Genomic DNA, 22774 nt, shown 5'->3' on the forward strand with positions numbered 1-22774 from the left:
GAGCGCCCGGACCTTCGTGCCGTCTGGAGTCTGTTCGAGCCCTGTCTCAACTAGCGGGGAAAATGAAAGCCTCGGGGAGCAGGAATTGGCGGGTAACTACAAGTTCACGAACCGAACATCCCTGAGCATCGACTCCAACATCAGAGGGCACCAGACCCACTGTCCGGGGCCCGCGGCGGGCGGCAAGACGGGGCGGTGATGGAGGATCTCTGGAACTTGTAGTTCGCCACGGCCCCCTCGGGGACGCCCGACCGCGGCCTGGAACTACAGCTCCCAGGTGGCATCGCGCGCCGCCCGTCCCTTGGCCCCTCCCCTCTCGGGCCCGCGCAGGAAGCCCCCGGGCCTGGCGGCGCGGCCCCGCCCCCCGACGCCGTCACGCTTGTTTACCCCGAGGCCCCGCCCCGCGCGCCCGCCCGCGGGGTCACCGTCACGCGGGTAATGCATATTCATGAGGCGCGCCGCCCGCTCCCGCCCGGCGCTCCCGGCGCGCGATTAATATTCAATGAGGCCGGCTCGGCTGCTGGCTAGGCGGCGCGAGGCGAGGGGCGGGCCGGGGGCGGTGGCGGCCGGGCGGGCGCGCGGGATGGAACACCGAGACGCCGACGGAGCGCTCCGAGCAGCCACATAATCGCCTGGAACGGCCGCGCGAACGCCACTGGCGGCGCCGCCGCCCCCCGCTCGCTGTGCGCCCGCCGGCCCCCGAACCGGGGCCGCGCCAAGCCCCGCCGCCATGGAGCCCGCGGCCGCGGAGACCCGCGCGGAGGGCCGGGCCGCGGCGGGCGGCCCCGGGCCCGCGCTGACCGCGGCGCCGGGCCGGGCGGGAGGCGCGGCTCGCAGGCGGCGGCGCGGCCCGGCGCCCCTGCCCGCCGCCGGCGGGGCCGCCCCGGGGCCCGGCGCCAGCTCGCTGCTGCTGAGGAGAAGCCGGCTTAAGAGGAACGCGTCCGCCGCCGCCGCCCCGCGCCCCGCCGGCCTCCCCGCCCCCGGCCCGGCCGCGGCGCCGCCGTGCTCGCGGAGCCTGGACCGCCGGGCTCTGCTCCCGCGGCCCCGGCAGATGCTGCCGCTGCAGCCGTCGGACCGGGACTGGGTGCGGCACCAGCTCCAGCGCGGCTGCGTGCACGTCCTCGACCGCCACCCGGCCGCCAGCCGCCTGCGCCCGGTGCTCTGCACGCTGGACACCACGGCCGGCGAGGTGGCCGCCCGCCTGCTGCAGGCGGGCCCCAGGGCCGGCGGAGTGCTGAAGGTGCCGGGCCGGGGCCCCGCGGGGCCGCCGCCCGGGAAGGCCGCGCTGGCCGCCGTCGGGGGGCCGCCGCCGCGCCGCGCCTCCCGCGCCGGCCCCGCGCCCGCGGGCTGCAGCCTGGGCGCCCTGCGGGCCCCGGACGGCGCGGGCCCGGCCCCCGAGCCCGAGAGCCCCCGGCCGAGCCCGGGCCCCGAGGGCGCGTCGGGCCGGCCGGATCCCTACTGCTCGTCGTCGTCCGAGGAGCTCGAGGCTGACCCGGGCCAGCCCCGCCTGCGCGGCCGCTCTTCGGGCGCCCGGCCGCTCTCCCCGGCCGCCTCCCCACCACCGCCGACGGCCCCGAGAGGCGTCGAGGCCTCGGGCGGCGCCGCCCGCGATCGGCCGGCGGAGGAGAGCCCGGACTGGGACGCGGCGGCCGCGGAGAAGGCGCCCCCGCCGCCCACCCTGTATGTGCAGCTGCACGGGGAGACCGTGCGGCGCCTGGAGGCGGACGAAAAGCCGCTGCAGATCCAGAACGACTACCTCTTCCAGCTGGGCTTCGGGGCGCTGTGGAGGGTGCAGGAGGAGGGCCTGGACTCGGAGGTCGGCTGCCTCATCCGCTTCTACGCAGGTAAGGCGGTCACCTGCACCCGCGCCGCGCGCGCCCTCGGGGCTCTGTTAGCCCTTCGCGGCTCGCGCGGACGACCCGTGGGACCGAGCCGAGCGCTTCCCGCCGCGGGCGCGGGGCAGGCGGCGGGGCCCCGGCTGCACATGCTCCTGAGAGTGTGTGCCGCCTTCGGGCTGCGGGGCTTGGGGCTTCAGGGCAACTTCACGTGCAGTGAAACCAGCGGAGGAAAAGGACCGCGGGAAACGTTCCGGAGCACCCGGCCTGCGTGCGACCGTGCGCGGCCGGCGGCGCCCGCCCCGAGCTCAGTCCGGGTCGGCCGGTGCCCTGCTCCTGCTCCCCGTCCTGTCCTTTACCCACTTGGTCCTCGGTGGAACCCGGCAGCCACGATCCTCTTTAGTGATACTTTTCCTTAGCGCTTCTTGGTTTTATTTCAGTCTCCTCTGCAAGTGTACTTCTTGCATCAGAAGTGGTTTTGCCTTATTTCTTTCTCTCAGTTTCTCCCCTCTAACCTTTATAGCCAGAACTGACAATGTGACTTCCAATATGGATATATAGGGGTCACAGTAGGACTTTTGATTGTCATCTCTCACTGAGTGTGATCTAAAATCCTCCGCATCCTTTTTTCATTTCTAGATTAAAGATATTAAATTTTTTCATTGGGATAGAATTGAAACATTAGATCAAGTTCTTGACCAGGGGTGACTAGTGTTTCTCTTTTAAAGAGTTGGCTGGTGCTAAATTAGGGAGCTGTGGGTCCTGGCTATATATTTGAGCTTAATAAGTTCTTTATGTCCTTTTCCTCTGCTGGTTTGAAGAATCATGTTTTAGTGGCAAGGAATTTTATTTAAAACAAGGTTAGTGTAATAGTTAGATAAGGAGTTAGATCTTCCCCAAATTTACTGAAGTAGTAAATTACTTCTGCGCTTAGGCTGTAGGTGGTGGTGGAAAGAGAGTCAGGCTTGTAATCGCATCATCTGCAGCCATTCCCTCCAACTTGATGCTTCTGGTCCACACTTGTGTTCTAGTTGCAGTTTAGCCAGTTTGAATGAAGAGCTCTTTACTCCTACACTGAGATATGCAAGACTGGTAGCATTCCTGGCGAGATGTTCCTTTGTGTTTAATTGAGGTTTTTCTGTAATTCAAGTGGATTTCTGATGGATTTTGGCCTCATCAAGAAAACCGTATCGTAATACAGTAGCATTTGCAGTACCTGAAGATAATGTCCCAACCGGATGACAAGGCTTTAAAAAGATGATGGCCTAGAAAATAGGTGATTTTTTTTTTTTTAATGTGGGAGCAACAACTAAATTCTCCTCTCTTGCGGCTCATGTAATTTATAAAATACTATTTTATGAAAGCGTTAAATGGTAATCATGCTTGGAATGAGTGTTTTGTTAACGTGAGAATGGTAAATGCCTGTGTGTGTGTCTGTGTGTGTGTAAAGAAGCAAGGGCTGTGTTAAGCATATTTTGAACATATTGAACATATTTTGCATGGAAAGAGCTCTGCATGCCTCATTTTCCTCATGATTGAGTTGTTGATCATGATAAATGTCCATGGGAAGGGTTTTAGGTGTCCTAGTCATGGCATTTAAATCTTTGATTCCCCTTGATTGTCTCTTCAAGTGTGTCTAAAATGTTCTAAGTGGATGATATATAGGTTTTTTTTTTTTCTTTTTGTTTTTTAAACTTATCTCGGTATAAAGTTCACAGATTATCTTTCTGGTTAAATCTCAAATTTCTGGTGTGCACATTTTAATCTTTTTGTTCTGTTCTTCATGAAAAGCAGTAATTGTTACTTCACTCTAAACTTACTTGCTTTGCTGTAGTATGCACAGCATAAATACATATACCCCTCTGTGTATACGCTTGTAAAGGTAGCTAATAAAATGGGGAAGCCACACACAGCATCCAGCCTATTCTTGAAAATGAAGCCTGTATACAGGAGTCCTAGAAGGAAGGTGCCTGATCAAGATGTCTAATTGCACATTTTATACGAAATTGAGTTTAAGCCAAAGTTAATAATATCAAACATCTCTTTTGCTATTCTTTGCCATAGAACAATCTTGAACCTTTGCAAGGAAGTATAGTTGTTGATGAACAAAAGGGCTTTGTTATAAGGTGGTCTCGCTTATCACAGGAACATTATCAAGACTTCACATGTCATGGAGGTTTGCATTGAGCTGGGAGGAGATTCCCAGAAATTACCCCTTTGGAATGTAGGACACCCAACAAGAAAATAGTAATTCTTTTCCTCAAGAAGAGAATTAACATTTGTTTTACAGGAGACCCTTTGAGTGGGTGTTTTGTACCACATTTGTTTTTAGAATTTTACATGTAACTTACTTTTAAATTTGTTGCTTTGCATCACTTTGTTTATATGTGTAGTTGGAGTTAAGGATAGACTAGGAAGTTGCCTTTGAAGGCTTCTGAATGTTTTCCTGTATTTAAATTGAGCTCGTTACCTGTTGTTTATATAGTTTGTCTGTTTATCAGTTGGTTTTTTTTTAGAAGCTCTTGTTGGGGGAGACTTCATTCTCTTGAGGTCACCTTTCAATTAAATTTTAGTGTTTATAACTTGGCCCAAGTGATTCTCAAAAAGGCTTTGGAAGCCATTTGTGGGTTTTTTTTTTAATATTTAAATATCTATTTAGGCAAAGTAAAATGAAAGTCTTTAATGAACTGAAAGGCTTTGGACTCAGGGTTCTTTGTGATTGCAGAGCTGTGATAGAAACTTTAGTTTGAAAATCGTTACTGCTCCTCTAAGAAGCCATGCTCTTAGCTGACTTAAAATGAGAAAAAAATTAATTGTGGCTTTATCTGAAATAACTTGCATGAAGTATTAAGTCTGTTAGGTACATTAACATTTAATTTCCTTTAAAGATCAACCATCTTAAATTTTACTTGACAGAGAGTACATTTAGGTGGAAAAAAAAATTCAAGAATTTATGTTGCTCACCATTGGTAATCAGGCTGTGTTTTGGACTCCCTGGGGGCACCTGAGTCGATGATCAAGGGCGGTGTTACATGGTATTTCTTTATATTTTTGACTCTCTTCTGCCTTTTTGGGTTAGTCATCTCGCTGTTTCAACTCAGACTGTGACGGGGAAAGGATGTTGACAGAACAGAGAGCACTCCCACTGTGCCTGGTGAACCTTGGACAGGATATTTTTATGTGTGGCTTTCTGGGATTCCTTTGGAAAAGAGACTTCTCACCCGCTCCTATTTCTCTTCCTTTTCTCTTCTGGGCATGATCAAACCTTACATGGTTTCCTATGTGGAACTCAAGGCGGGGTGGTTCAGCATTAAGCTGCAATATTGAGGAGCAGTGTCTTGTTGCTATAATCACAGCAGTGTTGAGTAGCGTGGTAGGGACATGTGACACCAGTGTGTGCTTCAGCACTCCTTTTAAGAACAAAGGGTTTAACTTTGTTTTTTTACATTTATATTTTATACTTGTTTTTGATGTAAAGTGCATGCTGTCTTGTCTTTCATTAACTGTGGTTTGATAATGTCTATTAATATGTTGGGTTTATTATCTTCAAAAATCTTAAAAGAGCTTTCGCATAAATTATCTCGTGTCCTTTCAGAAGCATTATTAGGGAGGAGTCAGTGTCAATCCTCTTTTCAGACAGAGAAGCTGACGTGTAAAGAGTTCTGATTCTTGCTTGTGGTTTTTCAGCTCTTGGCAGAGCTAAGAGAGCATGCCCGTTCTGTCTTAAAATTCATGTCACTTTCCATGAATCGATCTCCTTTATGTTTGGATTTTTAACTTGGTTAAAAGCATTCAGGAAATACGCTATTTTTTGCTGGTAATGAGGTGATATTATCCTCTAGCCCCAAGTGGTATTCCTTGTAAAATGTGGACGGTTCTATTTTTATCATGCTGCCTTTAACATAAAGAAGCAAGACTGGACAATAAGGGAGCAATAGAGAAAGAGTACGAAAGTGCTCCAAGTATCCCGGGGGCAGATAGTCATATGTACATTCAAGTTGGTGTGAAATACAGCTCACCAAATGATTCTTTATTCTCTTGTTTGAGCATGTCTCAGTTGTTAAACCATAGAATTGTCACTGGCTATAGAGTATTAGCACTTGATCTGAAACGTGGAAAAGTTCTGAGATGGAGGTGTGACGCTTCAGTTCCGTTAAAGCAGAGCTTTGCTTCTAAGTGTCAAAATAGCTGTCACGAAAGATTTGTACACATCTTTTATTTGAAGTAAACTTATCTGTACTTTAGTGATCAGTAGTGCTTTATTAATGTCACTATGCTGTTCAGTTTTTGTAATTTGTGTATTATACAGGGCCAGAGAGTAAGTACTCTCCCTAAGTTTCATAGTTATTCCTAAAATGATGTGTGTGTGTGTGTGTGTTTTAATTGTAGGGAAAGGAGATGAGTGTAAATAAGTTTATGAAGTTTCTTTTTTGTATCTGTAAGATTGTTAAATGATTGATTTTCCCAAGATTCTTATTATTTTTTAAAGTGTAAGGTGTTTTATTTTGTTGTTCTCTTTCTTTATAGAATGCTGAATTTGATTTCTTGGTAACATAGAATTTATTGAGGTTGTGTATGATCCAAGGCTCGTATAATACTTGGCACTTTAGTTTAAACGTTTGTTGAGTTGACTCTGTGAATTTTGTGAAGCAGCTGATGGTGTGTGTCCTGAATCTTCGGCTTTCCTTCCTGTTTCCCCAGGGGTTGTGTTAAATGCACACACACATCTCTCCCAGGACACAGCCCTCTCCCAGGACACACACCCACACCCACACCCCCCTGCCTACTTACCTGCCTCCCTCCCAGGGCAGGAGATTGGAGGTGTTAGTACCTTCACGTGAGTGAAGCTCTCTGTGGATTTTGAGATCCTCTCTCAAAGTTTTCTTAAGAGTTAAGGTGTGCCCCCCTCCTTTTCACAGGCATCTCTTACCTCAACTTTGAGATGAATTTAATGAGGCATCTATCAGATGAGGTGCCTCAGATTTAATGATTTGATGCCAGGGTTGAACACGGTTCAGTCTACCTGGACAGGAGAAGGGTTTAATTGCGCTCTGACAGTTGAGAGACCCTGAAGCCACTCGATAGAAAAGCCTTTTCTTTAAAGATGCTGACATTTTGAAAAAGAGAAAGAAATGTTATTAAAACGTCCAAAATAGTCTGGGTAAATTAAGCCTTTTTTTTTTTTTCCTCTGAAAGTCTCACCTTCTAAAACCTACGGCACTCCAGGCTTCAGGGACAACACTGACGAGAGGTTTTGAGTCTGGCTTCAGGTCCCTGTGCTTCTTGGGCAGACTTTTATACTTGCCTTTGGTTTTCTAAAGACAGAAGAGTTAAAGTAAAACCAAAGAAAATTGACCATATGGATTCTTTAGACGTATTAGCTGCTTATAACCTAAGTCTGTGTGACTGGTTGTTATGAAACTTCTCTAGGCTTTGGAAAATTTTCATAAATTGAAATTCCAGGGCCTGGAAAAAATAGACTTTAATGATAGTTTGATTAAAGAACATTAGGATATTTGGTTAACTAAGAAATAGCAGCTCTTTCAAGTTATGTGATAATTGTACTTTATAATCAAGAATAGTAATGGTTACTGGATTACTGAAGGGTAATTACATGTCAATTTAGAGGTAGAATGGTTTTGTTTTATATATATATATAAAATACATGCCTGGTATGCCTTTTAGTATGTTAAATGAAGCGAAGCATAACCATCCCATAATGCCACATTAATGCTGAAATGTTTCCCTGTTGTATTTTTACATTTGAGATTGCTTTAATACGTTGTAAAATGTATTAATAATAAAGTGTCTTACTAAGGTAGAAGTCCAGTGACTTCAGAGTTTGGGACTTAGAAGTTCTATTGGAGTGAAATATTTTGGTTATACATTATACATATTTTGTAAGTTTGTAGATGTTGATACTTTGGCAAAACAAAAAAAAATCCAGAATTTAAAAAGCTGTTTATTTGACGGCATCAGGCCTTCGTTGTAGTACAGAAGATGTTCATCACATCATGTGAAATCCTTTGGTAGGCACATGGGCTTCGTTGCCCTGTGGCATGTGGGATCTGAGTTCCCGCCCAGGGATCAAAGCCCTGTCCACTACACCGAAGAGCAGGTTCTTAACCACTGGATCACCGAGGAAGTCCCCCAGATCCAGGATTTTTGACATGTATTTTCCGAAATGAAGTTTGTTAGAAGTAAATTTGGGAGAAGGAAATGGCAACCCACTCCAGTGTTCTTGCCTGGAGAATCCCAGGGACGGTGGAGCCTGGTGGGCTGCCGTCTATGGGGTTGCACAGAGTCAGACACGACTGAAGCGACTTAGTAGCAGCAGCAGCAGCAGTAGCAGCCGCAGAAGTAAATTAGTCCCCCTAATGTTACACGAAAGCATTTGGTTGATACTTGAATAAAATTTGAAATAATTTTGTTTTGGACAGTGTCAATAATGAATGGGAAAACTAGAAATTTGAGATAATTTGAATTGGTTGATTTTTTGTCCCGCCTCCCCCGCCCCACATTCTTTTCAAGCAGGAAGAATTTTGTGCTTGTTGGTGTCTGGTTCTGCTGGCTTGCACATCTGATGAAGAGCAGGTGGAGAGTGTGTTTTCCTGTGTCCACCTCCATTAGTAATATGTTAGAATGTTTGAGTTTTCTTTCAGATACCAGGCATGCTTTTAAATACAGCGAAAGAAAGTACAAACTGTACTTGTTTCCACTGCCTATTTAATAATTATCTGGGTTTTACAGTCAGCTCACTCCTGACACATGGTCCAAAGAGTGTGATTCTATGAACAGAACCAGTTTTTGACTTTTATTGTCATGTATGAGAAATACACCCTTAAGGAATTGTTTGTTTCTAACCATATATTGGGAGAGCTTTTTGGGTATACTTGAGCACCTGAATGGGCTTCCCTGGTAAGTGGGGGTGGGCTTCCCTGGTGGCTCAGACAGTAAAGAGTCTGCCTGCAGTGTGGGAGACCCAGGTTCGATCCCCGGGTTGGGAAGATCCCCTGGAGAAGGGAATGGCAACCCACTCCAGTATTCCTGCCTGGAGAGTCGCATGGACGGAGGAGTCTCGGGGGGCTACAGTCCATGGGGTCGCAAAGAGTCAGACATGAGTGAGTGGCGGACACTGCTCGTACTGGAATGGGGGCCACGTCTTAGGGCTTCAGAGTTTGGCTGCTGTGACCTGAGCTGGGGTCTGTAGTTTAGAGAAACAAGTCTGAGTGGGGAAGCTCGATGTGCCTGTGGGCATCCATTTTAACCTGCCCTGGGCTCTGAGCTCCTCCTCAGTGAGTGAGGAGCCTGCGGGTAGAGTAGGGTATGATCTCTTCCAGCTCCTAACGTCCTGGGGCTCCATTGGAGGGTTTGTCCTTTAGATTAGAAGGGCTAGATGTTGTCGTTGTGTTAAGTTCTCTAACCCTATCTCTCATTGGAGAAGGAAATGGCAACCCACTCCAATGTTCTTGCCTGGAGAATCCCAGGGATGGGGGAGCCCAGTAGGCTGCCATCTTTGGGGTCGCACAGAGTCGGACATGACTGAAGCGACTTAGCAGCAGCAGCAGCAGCAATCCCTATCTTTGGGTTTAAAAACAGCCGAACCCCCTGCCTTTTGTCATGGAGAAAGGAACGTCCTTGGACCTAATGCAGTCAGCCTGAGGTTGCCAGCCAAAGCAGAGAACCTTTCTGGAGTAGATTAGGACCAGTGACTGGACAGACGGCATGGGGTCGCCCTCTGCCTGCCAGCCCTAGTCTCCAAGTAGGAAGTAGGAGCATACGAGATACTTGTTTATCCCGAGGACAAGTTTTATATGGAAATCAATCTATGGAGTCCGTTAGTTCCTCAGAGACGACTGTTCCTTTCTTACTGTTGGAAAGGGAACTTTGTCAAGCGCAGAAGTACAACGGGTGAAAACACATGCCTCCGGCCTGTGTCCTCCAGATCCGAAACGGGGGCGTTTCTCTGTATAGTCTCTGAGAGGGCACGTGGCCGAGGGAGCTGATGTGCAGGTTTATGCGATAAGCTGAGCCTCTCCTTGGGGGAAGAAGTGACACCTCTGGAGTTGGAGGAAACATGTACTCTTCCTTACACACATGTGTACATGATACACGCACACACGTTTTCCATTGAGTGTGGGGGGAATAATAGGAGGTGGTGGGTATATTTGTGGGTTGAAGGGCGCAGGTGGGGTAGATAGTCTTGGAGGGGGATCTCCATTTAAAAAATTACAGTCCTTAATTATGTAGGTCTTTTTCCCCCATGTTTTAGTTGGTGACTTATTTCTCTTGTGAATGGTGTTTTCATGTCCCTTGTTCCTTTTCTATTTGTTGCTTGTGTTTTTCCTTCTGCCTTACAAATTTACTTTTGGGGAGGGTATAGCTAGGGAAACCAACTTTGTTTTGCAGGTCGCTGCTTTCTTTATCTGTTGGTGCTTTTACGTCAGTCTTTTCCTCTAGGTATTCAGGCTTCCGTGTCATGCGTAGGAAGGCCTCCCCATCCTAAGATTTAAGAGGGGTGGGCAGGTTTAAAATAATTTTCCCATATTTTCCTGTGGTATTTTATAGTTTTATTTCAGCCTATGTTGTTTAAGAAAGGAAGTAGGAGCGAACAAGTTGTCCACACACCTTTTATTGGATAATAGAGTATTTCTTTAGTGATTTAAACTGTCACTTTTCCTTAGTTGATGTTTTTTGTTTTTTAACTGATAGACATCTATATCATTCTTACGATGTGCTAGGCACTGTGTTAAGTGCTTTATAAATACGAGCTCATTTAATCCTCGTAACAACCCAGTGAGGCGGACAGTGTTACCACCGGAGGGTTACAGGTAGACTGAGTTAATAGAGCAGTTTATTTAGTACTCTGGATTTGACAAGCCAGCAGCTTCCCAGGTGGTGCTAGTGGTAAAGAACCCATTTGCCAATGAGATGAGAGATGCGGGTTCGATCTCTGGGTTGGGAAGATCCCCTGGAGGAGGGCATGGCCACCCAGTCTCAGTATCCTTACCTGGAGAATCACATGGACAGAGGGGCCTGGTGGGCCACAGAGTCAGAGTTGCAAAGAGTCAGACGTGACTGAAGGGACTCAGCACTTAGCAGTGTGTAATAGCCTGACTTGCTGAATGTGAAAACCTTGTGTTTAATGACCTTCGGGGGCCAGTTGGAGCAGGTCAGCATTTGGGGAGCATGCACTCTGAAGCAGTTGGAGCTGAGACCTGCGTTCTGACCGTGGCCCTGACCCCGGAGCTCTGGCTCCCTCTTTCCTGTTTTGCGGAGGCAGGTAACGACCTTGAGCCACACAGGGTCATTAAGATCAAATGGGGTGAGGACGAGTACCTAGGACGGCAGGGCCCGTGTCACCCAGGCCCTGGGTCTGAGGCTGGAAGGAGCGCTGATGGAGCCGCTGAGACCTGGGCTTGACCGCCGGCTCCTCCTTTCTTGATGTGAGGCCTGTGATGAACCCTTTACTCTCCTTAAGCCTCATTTATTGGAGAGAGAAGAGGTGATAAGAAAAAATCTGTCTTGGAGCCCTTCACGAGGTTCAGATTTGATAACACACGTGGAAGTGCTTTGTAAACTGTGAGATGTTCTACAGATGTAGTTTGGTGCCGTTATTTTTAGAACTAGTAAATTGCCACAAATATGAATTAGAGGTAATTAGGGCTCATTAAGGAAGATGGGCTGTGCTACTGCTCCGTGAGCCTGGCAGACTGTACACTTCCACTCATTCATTCAGTCCCATAATTGCTATGAGTACGTACCATGTCAAATGTACTTTTGATTCACAGATAACTAATTTTAATTTTCTAGGATCCCTTGAAATACCTGTAGATCTGAGGGCATGTTTGTGGAAACAAGTGAGCCAGTGTTTAGACAACAAAGGTGGAAAATGTTCTGATAGGCAGCGGTTCACCCATGACTGCAGTCACGGGGAAGGCCAGGCTCCTGGCCCAACCTGTGTGTCCCCAGAAGGGCCTTGAGCCGTCTTGAAGGACCAGCGGGGGCAGACTCTTTGCCATAACTCTGGACTCCGGAACTGTTTGCAGAAGTAACCATCAGTTATTAGTAGATCAAAGTCTAGTCGGACTAAGTTTAGGGTTAGTAATTCCAGATAATTCTGTAAGATTTACCAACCCTTTTTACCAAGCCTTTTACCCCTTTGGATCATTTGGGCTTCACTGGGTATCATCCTTTGTGAGGATCTAAGTTCTGGGTTAAGCAAATGTTAATTTTGCTTCTTTAAGTGGCAAATATGCATACGTTCAAGGTTCCTCTGAGCCCGGCAGGGACCTCCAGAACTCTTGAAAGGCCAGTCTCTTCTTTCTTTCTGTAAGGCCTGTGAGGGTTTTGCTTTCTTTGGACTTATGAGGTTTATGGGAGATGCTGTCTTTATCTTCCAGAACGAGATACTTCCTTTTAGTTTGGTGTCACGTAAACCAACCATATTAATGTAAAATTTGGAAGCTGAGGAGCTGCTCATAACCTGAGGGTGTGCTCCTTAACTTCGCCCGTCTGCTGTCTGAGTTGCCATTGGTGGAGGAAATGTTTAGAAACCTCTGAAGTGGACTAGGAGGAAACACAACTCTTACGTGTTCACAGAGGCAAAAACAACTGTTTTATCCATGGCTGTAAAACCCACACTACAGTTAATGGTAAATTAAGTCTTGGCTAATGGCCTGTTACAAATTTAAGTGGAAGACAAAATGTCTCTGTGAAACATTGTCTCATGTTGTAATGTGAATGATGACACTAGAAAGAATCTTTATTGTTTTTTATGTTAGTTCTGAAAGTATGATAAACACCCTGTTTGTTTTTTTTTAAAGTTATGCAGGTCCTGGTTGACTAAGATAAGTCATGCTTCTGATTCAAATGAAAATACCTGTGATTCAGGCTAGTCAGCGTTCAGGCTGATTACCTGCCGTCAGCGCGCCGTTCTGTCCTCGGTGACAGGTCTTTCGAGACCTCGCTTAGCTCATCAGAACAGTATCAACACCCGACAGCCTGATTTTACGGGGGATGTGATCAGAAATGCTGGCATCGGTGTAATTACAGGGGGAACAGTTGCTATTAGCCTTTGTGATGGTAGACACTAAAATTCTCGTCAGTCAGTCAGGTCAGTCGCTGAGGCGTGTCCGACTCTGTGTGACCCCAGGGACTGCAGCACGCCAGGCTGTCCATCACCAATTCCCGGAGTTTGCTTAAACTCATTTCCATCGAGTCAATGACGCCATCCAGACATCTCATCCTCTGTCGTCCCCTTCTCTTCCTGCTTTCAATCTTTCCCAGCATCAGGGTCTTTTCAAATGAGTCAGTTCTTCGCATCAGGTAGACAAAGTATTGGAGCTTCAGCTTCACTTGTAACTGAGTCCTGAGAAGAGCTTAATGTATTGAACCAACATCTGAGCAATACTGTCTCTTTGATAAATTGTTGTTGTTCTATAGTCGCTGAGTCGTGTCCTACTCTTTGTGACCCCTTGGACTGTAGCCCACCAGGCTCCTCTGTCTGTGGGATTTCCTGGGCAAGAATACTGGAGTAGGTTGCCATTCCCTTCTCCAAGGGTCTTCCCTACCGAGGGATCAAACCCGAGTCTGCACCATTGGCAGGTGGATTCTTCGTGGTAAATACACAGGTACACATTGATAAATGCACAAGTACAGAAGTTTTATAAACCTGTATGTTGGGACTGCTAAAGAAGTGACGTCATTGTGAAGATACCGCACTAGGGTCCATTTCTGAGAGCAGGGATCCCCTTGTAGTCACTACGCTTGGAATGCTGTGTTTTTTTTTTAAATCTCAGATTGACTTGCAGCTGCTAATAGAGAATTGGGAACTCTCTCTCATTGCTTCCTGCTTCCATACATGTTCATGAGGTCTCCCACCCCAGCCCTCAGCGAGATAAAACAGTCAATAGCCTCTTGGTTCTGAGAAGCTGATTAACCCAAGCGGTGTTGACCTCTAGATAATACTGATGGATACAGGGAAGTGGTGGTGATCATTTATCTTTAAGGCACTTTCATAAGTACGACTGTATAAAGCCCCTTGTACAGTATCTTCTTTATCTTTTAGAAACATTTGTAATATTGGACTAAACCAGCGTTGTCTGTAGATGGTTACTCTTAATCATTCAGACTCTGGCGAATGTGATCATTGATAATTCCTGCTGGGGACTACCTTTGCTAAGCTTCAGGGGTGAAGAATGGGTGACAGCGTCTTGGATATTCCAGGGAGGGCCTAGAATGAGAGTGCTGGAAGGGACCGGGGTGTCTGGTCCAGTTTCTTACCTAGTGTAGAAACCTGCACTTACCCGGTCTGGGCTGATGGGCATCTGGCTTCTGCTTGTTGCCTGCTCGCCGAGTCCTTATTTCAGGACGGCACAGGGTGGGGACGGTGCTCCTGGAGTGTGAGCTGTGGAGCAGCAGCAGCAGCATCTCCTGGGAGTGGGGGAAAATGCAGACGCTCAGGCCCACCTCAGACTTTCTGAAAAATCGGCCTTTTAACCAAATCCCCGGGCGATGCGTTTGCACAGTGCAGTTTAAGAAGTGCCAGTGTTGGATGAATTGCGAGTGGGAGAGATTAGAGCTGGAGGAGGGAGCCGCTGGGAGCTTGTGTGGTTCAGGGAGATGCTGAGGGACTGAGCAGTGGGGGGAGAAAAGGAGACAGATGCACAGGGCTCAGTAGTTGGCATAGAAGCTCACAGGTGACACCTTAGCCCTTTGATAAGAGGGTTGTGGGTCAGTTCCTGAAAGTAGGAAGCAAGTGGGGGCTTCACTGATTCGATCTGTCAAACTGGAGGATTAGGACTCTAGTTGGGAGTTGGTGATATGAGAATGAATGAAGTTGTGTCTCCTGCTCTTCATATTTAAATATTTTGCAGCTGAGGATGAGTTTGAAATGGTAACGTACTTTAAGCTGACAGTAATCGTGTGTTTAGCTGGCAAATGGACTTGGCTCACCACCCAGCTTCCAGATCTCAGTGGGTTCTTTTGCTTTCTACTGTTTTTCATATTTATGGTAACTCTCAGGAAGATGATATAAACCTTTTTTATTTACCTGGCTTTCTGGTAAGAGCTCCTTTTTCACATCCAGAATAAATGCTGGTGGGGCTGTGGGCCTGGATGGAAGGAAAGAGGTCTAAAAAGAGTGTTTCTGTTAAAGTTTTAAAGCTCTCAAGACGAATGTCTTTTGAACGTTGAGGCTTTCCTGTCTGGGGTGTGGATGGGGCACATAAACAGTTTGCATAAATAATTGTGTAATTTGCATAAACAAGTCCAATAAAACTTGAACTGCCTTAACGAAGGCATTGCTGAGTGCCAAGGGGACCCAGAAGCCGGACAAAGCTGCTCTCCCTGGAATGCTCTGGGAAGACTTCCTGAGGACCCCTATGTGAACGGGACCAGCACTGTGTGAAATGGGCATGTTGGGAGTGCGGGAAGGGAGGCCAGGGGGTGTTAGAGGGTGAGCGGGGACTGGGTGAGGGGCGGCTGGGCCGCTGGAGAAAGGCCCCCCCAAGTGAGGGTGTGGTGGGCGGTGGGAGCATGGAGCCTCAGCATAGAGCAGGAGGCCCAGAAGTGTCTTAGGCGTGGACTGCAGGGCCTTACCTGGCGGCTGGTTGCAGGAAGGACTGGAGGGAGACCAGAGCCTGGGAGACGGCCTCAGGGCGTTTAGTGTGTGTTAGCCAGCCAGCCAAGTCTGACTGTCTGTGACCCCGTGGACTCTAGCCCACCAGGCTCCTCTGTCCATGGGATTCTCTAGGCATTTACTCAACATTTAAAGCACTCTGTTAAGGAGCTAAGTTCCAAAGAAGGCATGGCCTTGCCTCAAGGAGTTCAGCCAGTAGGAGAAAAAGAATTCAGTACAATGGAGAGTCACCTCCTCCTGAGGTTTCTACAGCGTGGTTTTCACCAGGCAGGGAGTTAATCAGCTTGGCTGCAGCTGGGGCAGGTGAGAGATGGTTTTGAATTTTGGAGCAGAAAGAACTGCAGATGTGGGAATTGTTTGAAATGTAGAATTCTAGGGTCTTAGCAGATGATTGTGTATTGGGGTGAAAGAATAGTGCAGGGTGTATTTGTTCACTCCTAAAGGCGTCGGAGCGTCTTCCCGCTGGGAAGCGTGTCGCCACGCCCTGTGCCGGGTGTCGTGTGAACTGAGCTGCAGGCCTCACACCCTGTGTTAGGGTGACTTGGAGGTCTCTGGTGTGGTTGACTCTAGTCCCCTCATCAAATAGGAACAGGAGTACGTCAAGGCTGTATATTGTCACCCTGCTTATTTAACTTCTATGCAGAGTACATCATGAGAAACGCTGGACTGGTGGAAGCACAAGCTGGAATCAGGATTGCCAGGAGAAATATCAATACCTCAGATACGCAGATGACACCACCCTCATGGCAGAAAGTGAAGAAGAACTGAAGAGCCTCTTGATGAAAGTGAAAGAGGAGAGTGAAGAAGTTGGCTTAGAGCTCAACATTCAGAAAACTAAGATCATGGCATCTGGTCCCATCACTTCATGGCAAATAGATGGGGAAGCAGTGGAAATAGTGTCAGACTATTTTTTTGGGCTCCAAAATCACTGCACATGGTGATTGCAGCCGTAAAATTAAAAAGATGCTTACTCCTTGGAAGGAAAGTTATGACCAACCTAGACAGCATATTCAAAAGCAGAGAGATTACTTTGCCAACAAAGGTCCGGCTAGTCAAGGCTATGGTTTTCCCGGTGGTCATGTATGGATATGAGAGTTGGACTGTGAAGAAAGCTGAGCGCTGAAGAATTGATGCTTTTGAACTGTGGTGTTGGAGAAGACTCTTGAGAGTCCCTTGGACTGCAGGGAGATCGGCCCTAGGATTTCTTTGGAAGGAATGATGCTAAAGCTGAAACTCCAGTACTTTGGCCACCTCATGCGAAGAGTTGACTCACTGGAAAAGACCCTGATGCTGGGAGGGATTGGGGGCAGGAGGAGAAGGGGACGACAGAGGATGAGATGGCTGGATGGTATCACTGACTCGATGGATGTGAGTCTGGATGAATTCCGGGAGTTTGTGATGGACAGGGAGGCCTGGCGTGCTGCGATTCATGGGGTCGCAAAGAGTCGGACACGACTGAGCGACTGAACTGAACTGAGTCCCCTCACCGACATGCAGAAGAGAGGAGCAGGAATTGGCTGCAGGGTGCGGGAGAGAGATGGTGAGTTCACTTTGGGTTGTGTTACTTGTAAGGTGCCTGAGGGCCGTCCAGGTGCATCTGCGGCGCTCAGGTTGCCGTGTGTAGGTGGTTGTTACAGTCCTTGTGCCGAGGGCAGCTGCTCGGTCACACGGGTGGAGGGAGGGGAGGGCTGTGGAGGCAGCGCCGAGGAGTGCCTGTTTGAAAAGTGGTGCAGTGGACTCTGATGCGTGAAAGATTTCAGATGTGGAGAGGGACACTCGATGGCGTGTGTATGAAGGATGGTTAACCGGCAACGTGAAGTTTGGCGGGAGATGATGCTAGTTGTTACCTTTCAGGGGGACATTGATGGAAAGGGGCTCGAGCCATCTGCTGTTGATAATGCTCTTTGCACTTTTCTGGGTTTTGTTTTCCTGGGTGTATGCATATACAAAAATGTATTAACTGTACCCTTATGGCTTGTGTGCTTTACTAGATGTAAGCTATCCCTCGGGAGAAAGAAGAGGTGTGGTCCTGAAGGAGGAAGCCTGAACGGTGTTTCTCCTGTCTCAAAGGGGAGGGAGAGAAGGGTGACGGCTGACTGGAGAGGCGGGTAAACAAGGGAACATCCTGGGAGAAGGAAGACGGGGGAGCCTGAGCCCTCGTGGAGCTCACCGCAGGCAGGACGAGGCCCGCCTGTTCTCTGAGATTGTTAGGAAGGACGGGGCAAGACACAGGTCCCCTGTGATGTTCAGGAAGTCGGGCTGAGAAGGTGAGGAAAGTCAAGTCTCAGTGTTTCCTGTGTGTAGCGCGGTTTTTCTTGAGTGGATCAGTCAGCTAATCATCATTCACGCCCGCCTTGGGGAACTTGTGACTGTTGTTTCTGTCTGCACTGAATTTTCCGCAGGGTGATCCTTTCTTGGCCGTCCAAAGGCACCTGCCCCTTACTGCGTGCAGAGGGGAGGGGAGGGGCGGGTGGTCAGCCTGAGGTGGAGACGACTGCGGCCCGGGCTTGCGGCGCTTGCATTGGGTGGTGCATCCGAGCCCAGTGGTTCCCTCCTCCCCGTCTCTAAGCGTGTGTTTAGGCAGCGGTGGGCCACTGGTGTATGGATGTGGAGGCAGGTCAAAAACTTCAGAAATGCTTTGACGAAGCTGGGATCATGCCTTCCGTTAGCTTGTGTTTCCTTGCTGTTTAAAAGTCACTTACGGAGCAGTGAAACTCCTGCGGTAGCCTTGTTTTCTCATGATGAACCAGCGACGCTTGCAGACCTGAAGCCTGGTTCTGAAGAATGTGCTTCCCATCCCTAGGTTGTCAGAGTGACTTGTGGCTTGAATCTGTTTATGAAGTGAGCATGAAGGCATGATAAATTGTAAATTTAGATAGATATGTCAGATTGTATAGGAGACAGTTATTCTGAAATGCTCTTAAGAAGCCATGCTACACCCATGTTTTTCCTCTTGTGAGTTGTAGTAAGTGTTGAATTTCTGTTTTGTGCTCAGCACTGGGCTGGATGCTGAGATTTCAAATTGTGGTTATTGAAACACAAGCACAGCTAGGTTGTTCTTAAGAATGTAATTGCCCCATTATTTACTGAAGTAACTAGATCATCTAGTTATGTTATATTCTGGTTACAGAGTTTGTTTCTAAGATTTTAGTAAAGACTTTTTGGGTCACAGGATAGAAAGTCTTGAGAAAGAAATGTAATTGTTAACTCTTTGTATCAAATAATAATTAACTTCATATCAAACAAGGTAAATTGCCAAACACACTCTCTGAGGCAGGGAGCCCAGCACCCTCCGGGAAGACCCAGAGGGAGGGCTGGGAGGAGCACCAGGCGAAGCTGGCGAGGTCGGCAGGTCAGACAGGGGGTGCGCGTCTCTGGCAAGTTCGGCGTGCTGTGATCTTCACGCTGCTTCCTTGCCTGCCGCTTAAATGAAATGCAAGATTGGTAGACGTGCCCTCTTGGTTGTATCTGGCTGTAAGGGTCTTAAAGGCCACAGGTAGTGTTTTGGAACTGATTATAAATCTAATAGGAAAGCATCCCACTGAGTCGTCAAGCGTCATGCGGGTGTGTCTCTTTCAAGGACAGGGGCCACAGTCGTGGCATCACAGTGATGGTCATTTTATAGCTTCCTCTCATCTCCTCCGTCAGGAGATAAAGCCAGGGTAAACGTAGCCCTGTGTTTTCTGAGCTCACTAGCCTCTGTCTAGGACTCCTGACGGGCCCCTCCTGCTCTGCCTGCACAGCCCACGGACGCGTTCTCACCTCACCCGGGGCTGCGCTGGGAACCCAGCATGCTCCCCAGCTGCTGGGGCCGTGGTGTGAGAACAGAGGGCCTGTTTTGTTTTTTTTTAAACTGGTCTCACATTAGTTTTTACAGAAAGCTTCATTTTACCCTCTTTTTGTCCCACCCTAGCTACTTACTTTCCCTTTCTTAGAAAAGTTAGTGTCTCTCAGTGAACGAGTATCTAAATAAACATCCCCTGCTGTGCGCTCTTAGCTTCTGAACTCACCCCAGCATTAAGCTGAGCTTAAACATCAGGCGAGTTTGATTGGGGAAATCAAAAAACACCAATTCAGGGCGCTCTCTTGACACTTCAGCAACCCTTCCATTTTAATGAAACCGTGATACAGTGTCATACCCTGTTAGGGAGACATTCAGTGAGGTTATACCTGCTTAGGGTTTCTTTTTCCTACACTTTTTATCCACAAATGAGAGAGATCCCGAGGTCATTTGTGCAGAGTCGATCATTTTTCGATCACAGGCAGGTTAATCAGCTTTGTTATAGTCATTCTTGCAGCTCATTCTTTGCTCCCCCTATACCCTTTCCTGGTCAGTCACCTTTTCAGTCATTTTCCTACTCTTTTGATGAGATCACATCCTAGGACACAGGAACGAAGTTAAAAACAGCTCTTTATTTTAGGGTTCTGTTGTTATTATGGAAAGCATAAAAATTTTAAAAGCAGGCAGAAGAATGTTACGACTTCCTGCGTACTCGCTGCCGGGCGTTGGCAGGGAGTCGCTGCCGTGCCGTTCTTGCTTTAGCTCTTCCACCTCGATGACTCGGAAGCAAATCCTGGACTTCACATCATCTCATCTCTGCATTTCTCTCAAGTATCTCTAAAATGCATGATACCGTGTTGTGTTTTTTTTTTAAATTAACACTAATTCCCATTTTTCAGTGACGTCAGTGTTCAGATTTCCAGGTGTCTTACATTTTTGTGTGAAGTATGATCCAAGGGTGGCCAGCGCGCTTGTAATTGTTTTGTTTTGTTTTGTCTTCTCAATGTCTCTTCATTTTAGTTTCCCTTCTCTCCTCTTCCACCCTTCCCACTCCTTTCCCTTGTAGTTTGCTTGTTGGGAAAAAACAGGTTATTTGTTCTGTAGTATTTCCCATAGTCTGGATTTTTGTGACTACATCCTCATGGTGTTTACAGGAGTATGTTGAGAATTTGGGTATGTACTTCTGGGTTTTTTCTTTTCGTTTTGAGTTTCACTTAGTTTGGATTTTTTTGATAATGGTCACGTGAGTGAAGCTGGATCTTCTCTTGGAGGACAGAGCCAGTGCCGTGTGTCACATGTGGCTCACAGACCTGCTGTGTTTCGTGACGTGGTTTGAAATATTTTCAAATTAACTGCCATCAGCTTAGCATCGTAAAGTTCCCCATAAAAGTCAAGGCTTCTGTGTTTCTTCTCTGTCTTCAGTCACAAGATCCAGGCGTCCTGGGCTTCTGTGGCGATGCCCACGGTGTAGTGACGAGAGGTGACAACACCCTCCAGAGGGCACCCATCTGCTCCGGGAGACTGAGGCTCCATCGGAGGCCTCCTGAAGGGCTGGTACGGTCTGTGAGCCCTGCTGCAGCACAGCCGCAGTTACTTTTGTCTGCGTGGTCTCCCTTAAATTTTATGCATGACAGTTTAATTCTGACTTTTTGCACGTTTTACTCTAAGCTGATGTTCAGGCTGTTTTCCTATCTAACAATCAGTGTTTGTTCAGAAGGTCAGAGCACCAGCTCGAGTTCCGACTGTGCTTTGTCTATCGATCGTAAGGCATCAGAGCATTGCATTGTGTTCTCATGCCCTGTGGAAATTGGTACAGACACTTCTAGAACCTAACAGAACACTTGGAACGTAGTAGGCATTCAATAAATTCTTGTTGAGTGAGTGGAGGAAGAAAGGAGCCAGCAAACAAACTACCAGATAAAACAGGGAAGAGAAAGGAGATCACGGGATGGGCTTCCGGGTTTGGATTTCAGTCGTGTCGTCTCTTCGCTCCTTTCACTAGCGCGTGTTAGCAGAAGGTGGCTGTGGTGTGTCCGGGTTTGGATTTCAGCCGTGTCGTTTCTCTGCTCCTCTCACTAGCGCGTGTTGGCAGAAGGTGGCTGTGGTCACCTTGTGTTATCCACCGTGGGCTTCCCGGATGCCTGCCTGCCACAGCTGAGGGTTCCATCCCTGGGTCGGGAAGATCCGCTGGAGGAGGAAATGGCAACCCACTCCAGTAGTCTTGCTTGGAAAATCCATGGACAGAGGAGCCTGGTGGGCTACAGTCTATGGGGTTGCAGAATCAGACATGATTGACCTTGCGTGCGCGCGCGCGCGCACACACACACACACACACACACACACACACACTACACTACACTACACAGTTTAGAAGTAACTTCTGTGTAGGTTTGCAAATGTTCATCTCATACGTCAATAACAGGTAAGTTGGGGATAGATTTCCTAAGAAGAGATTTCAGTTTATTTGTGCTTTGGAAAACAGACTAGCTGGGTTTTCCTATTTTGCCATAAGAACTTGGAGTGTAATTCTCCCTTTGGAACATCTCCTGTGTTAACAAGCACTTGCAGCAAGTGTGAAAGAGGAGAGGAGTCCAGCTGGGAAAGAGTGCGCAGACTTGAGGATCCTTAGCAGCTGCATCGGGCATAATTTGGTGAGGCTTTGAAATCTGGCATTTGGATATTACTGAAAATAATAATTTAAAAATGCTCTTGCATTTTAGGGTTTAATAATCTTACGTTATACTTACACATCCTTTAAAAATTATAATTGAGGTTTTGGTCTCTCTTGGCATGTAGGGCGCCTACCTGAACTTGCTTACTGACAGACACCTTTTATAGAAAGTGTGAGTGAGGATAAGTTCTGTACACTTCGACTCAAAGAGGGTATTTAATTTATCAGGGGGTAAAAGAACAGAAAAACAAATGCCAGTAAGCATGCTCTCATACCATCTGAGGTAGTGATAATGTGTGAAATGTAATTTGGATGACCCTCAGCCGTCAATACACTGACCTTTCATTAAGAAGTCTAGCTCATATTGCACATCTTTAACTGTGTGCTGAAATTAAAAAATGCTTAACTCCTTGGAAGGAAAGTTATGACTAACCTAGGTAGCATATTAAAAAGCAGACGTTACTTTGCCAACAAAGGTCCGTCTAGTCAAGGCTATGGTTTTTCTAGTGGTCATGTATGGATGTGAGAGTTGGACTGTGAAGAAAGCTGAGCGCTAAAGAATTGATGCTTTTGAACTGTAGTGTTGGAGAAGACTCTTGAGAGTCCCTTGGACTGCAAGGAGATCCAGTCAGTCCATTCTAAAGGAGATAAGGCCTGGGTGTTCATTGGAAGGACTGATGCTAAAGCTGAAACTCCAATACTTTGGCCACCTGATGCAAAGAGCTGACTCATTTGAAAAGACGCTGATGCTGGGAGGGATTGGGGGCAGGAGGAGAAGGGGATGACAGAGGATGAGGTGGCTGGATGGTATCACCGACTCGATGGACATGGGTTTGAGTAAGCTC

The 22774-nt window shown here is 47.8% G+C and overlaps 1 protein-coding gene across 1 annotated transcript in view; it reads left to right on the forward strand.

Moving 5' to 3' along the window:
* The first annotated feature begins 730 nt into the window (after positions 1-730).
* The window catches only part of PHLPP1 (PH domain and leucine rich repeat protein phosphatase 1), a 223235-nt gene continuing 201191 nt past the window's right edge, over positions 731-22774 (forward strand). The window contains exon 1 of the mRNA XM_055559318.1: positions 731-1844. Within this exon, the coding sequence (XP_055415293.1) occupies positions 731-1844 (1114 nt within the window). The remainder of the gene's footprint in view (positions 1845-22774) is intronic.

The sequence above is a fragment of the Bubalus kerabau genome, chromosome 21 (assembly GCF_029407905.1).
Source record: "Bubalus kerabau isolate K-KA32 ecotype Philippines breed swamp buffalo chromosome 21, PCC_UOA_SB_1v2, whole genome shotgun sequence".
Classification (NCBI taxonomy): domain Eukaryota; kingdom Metazoa; phylum Chordata; class Mammalia; order Artiodactyla; family Bovidae; genus Bubalus; species Bubalus kerabau.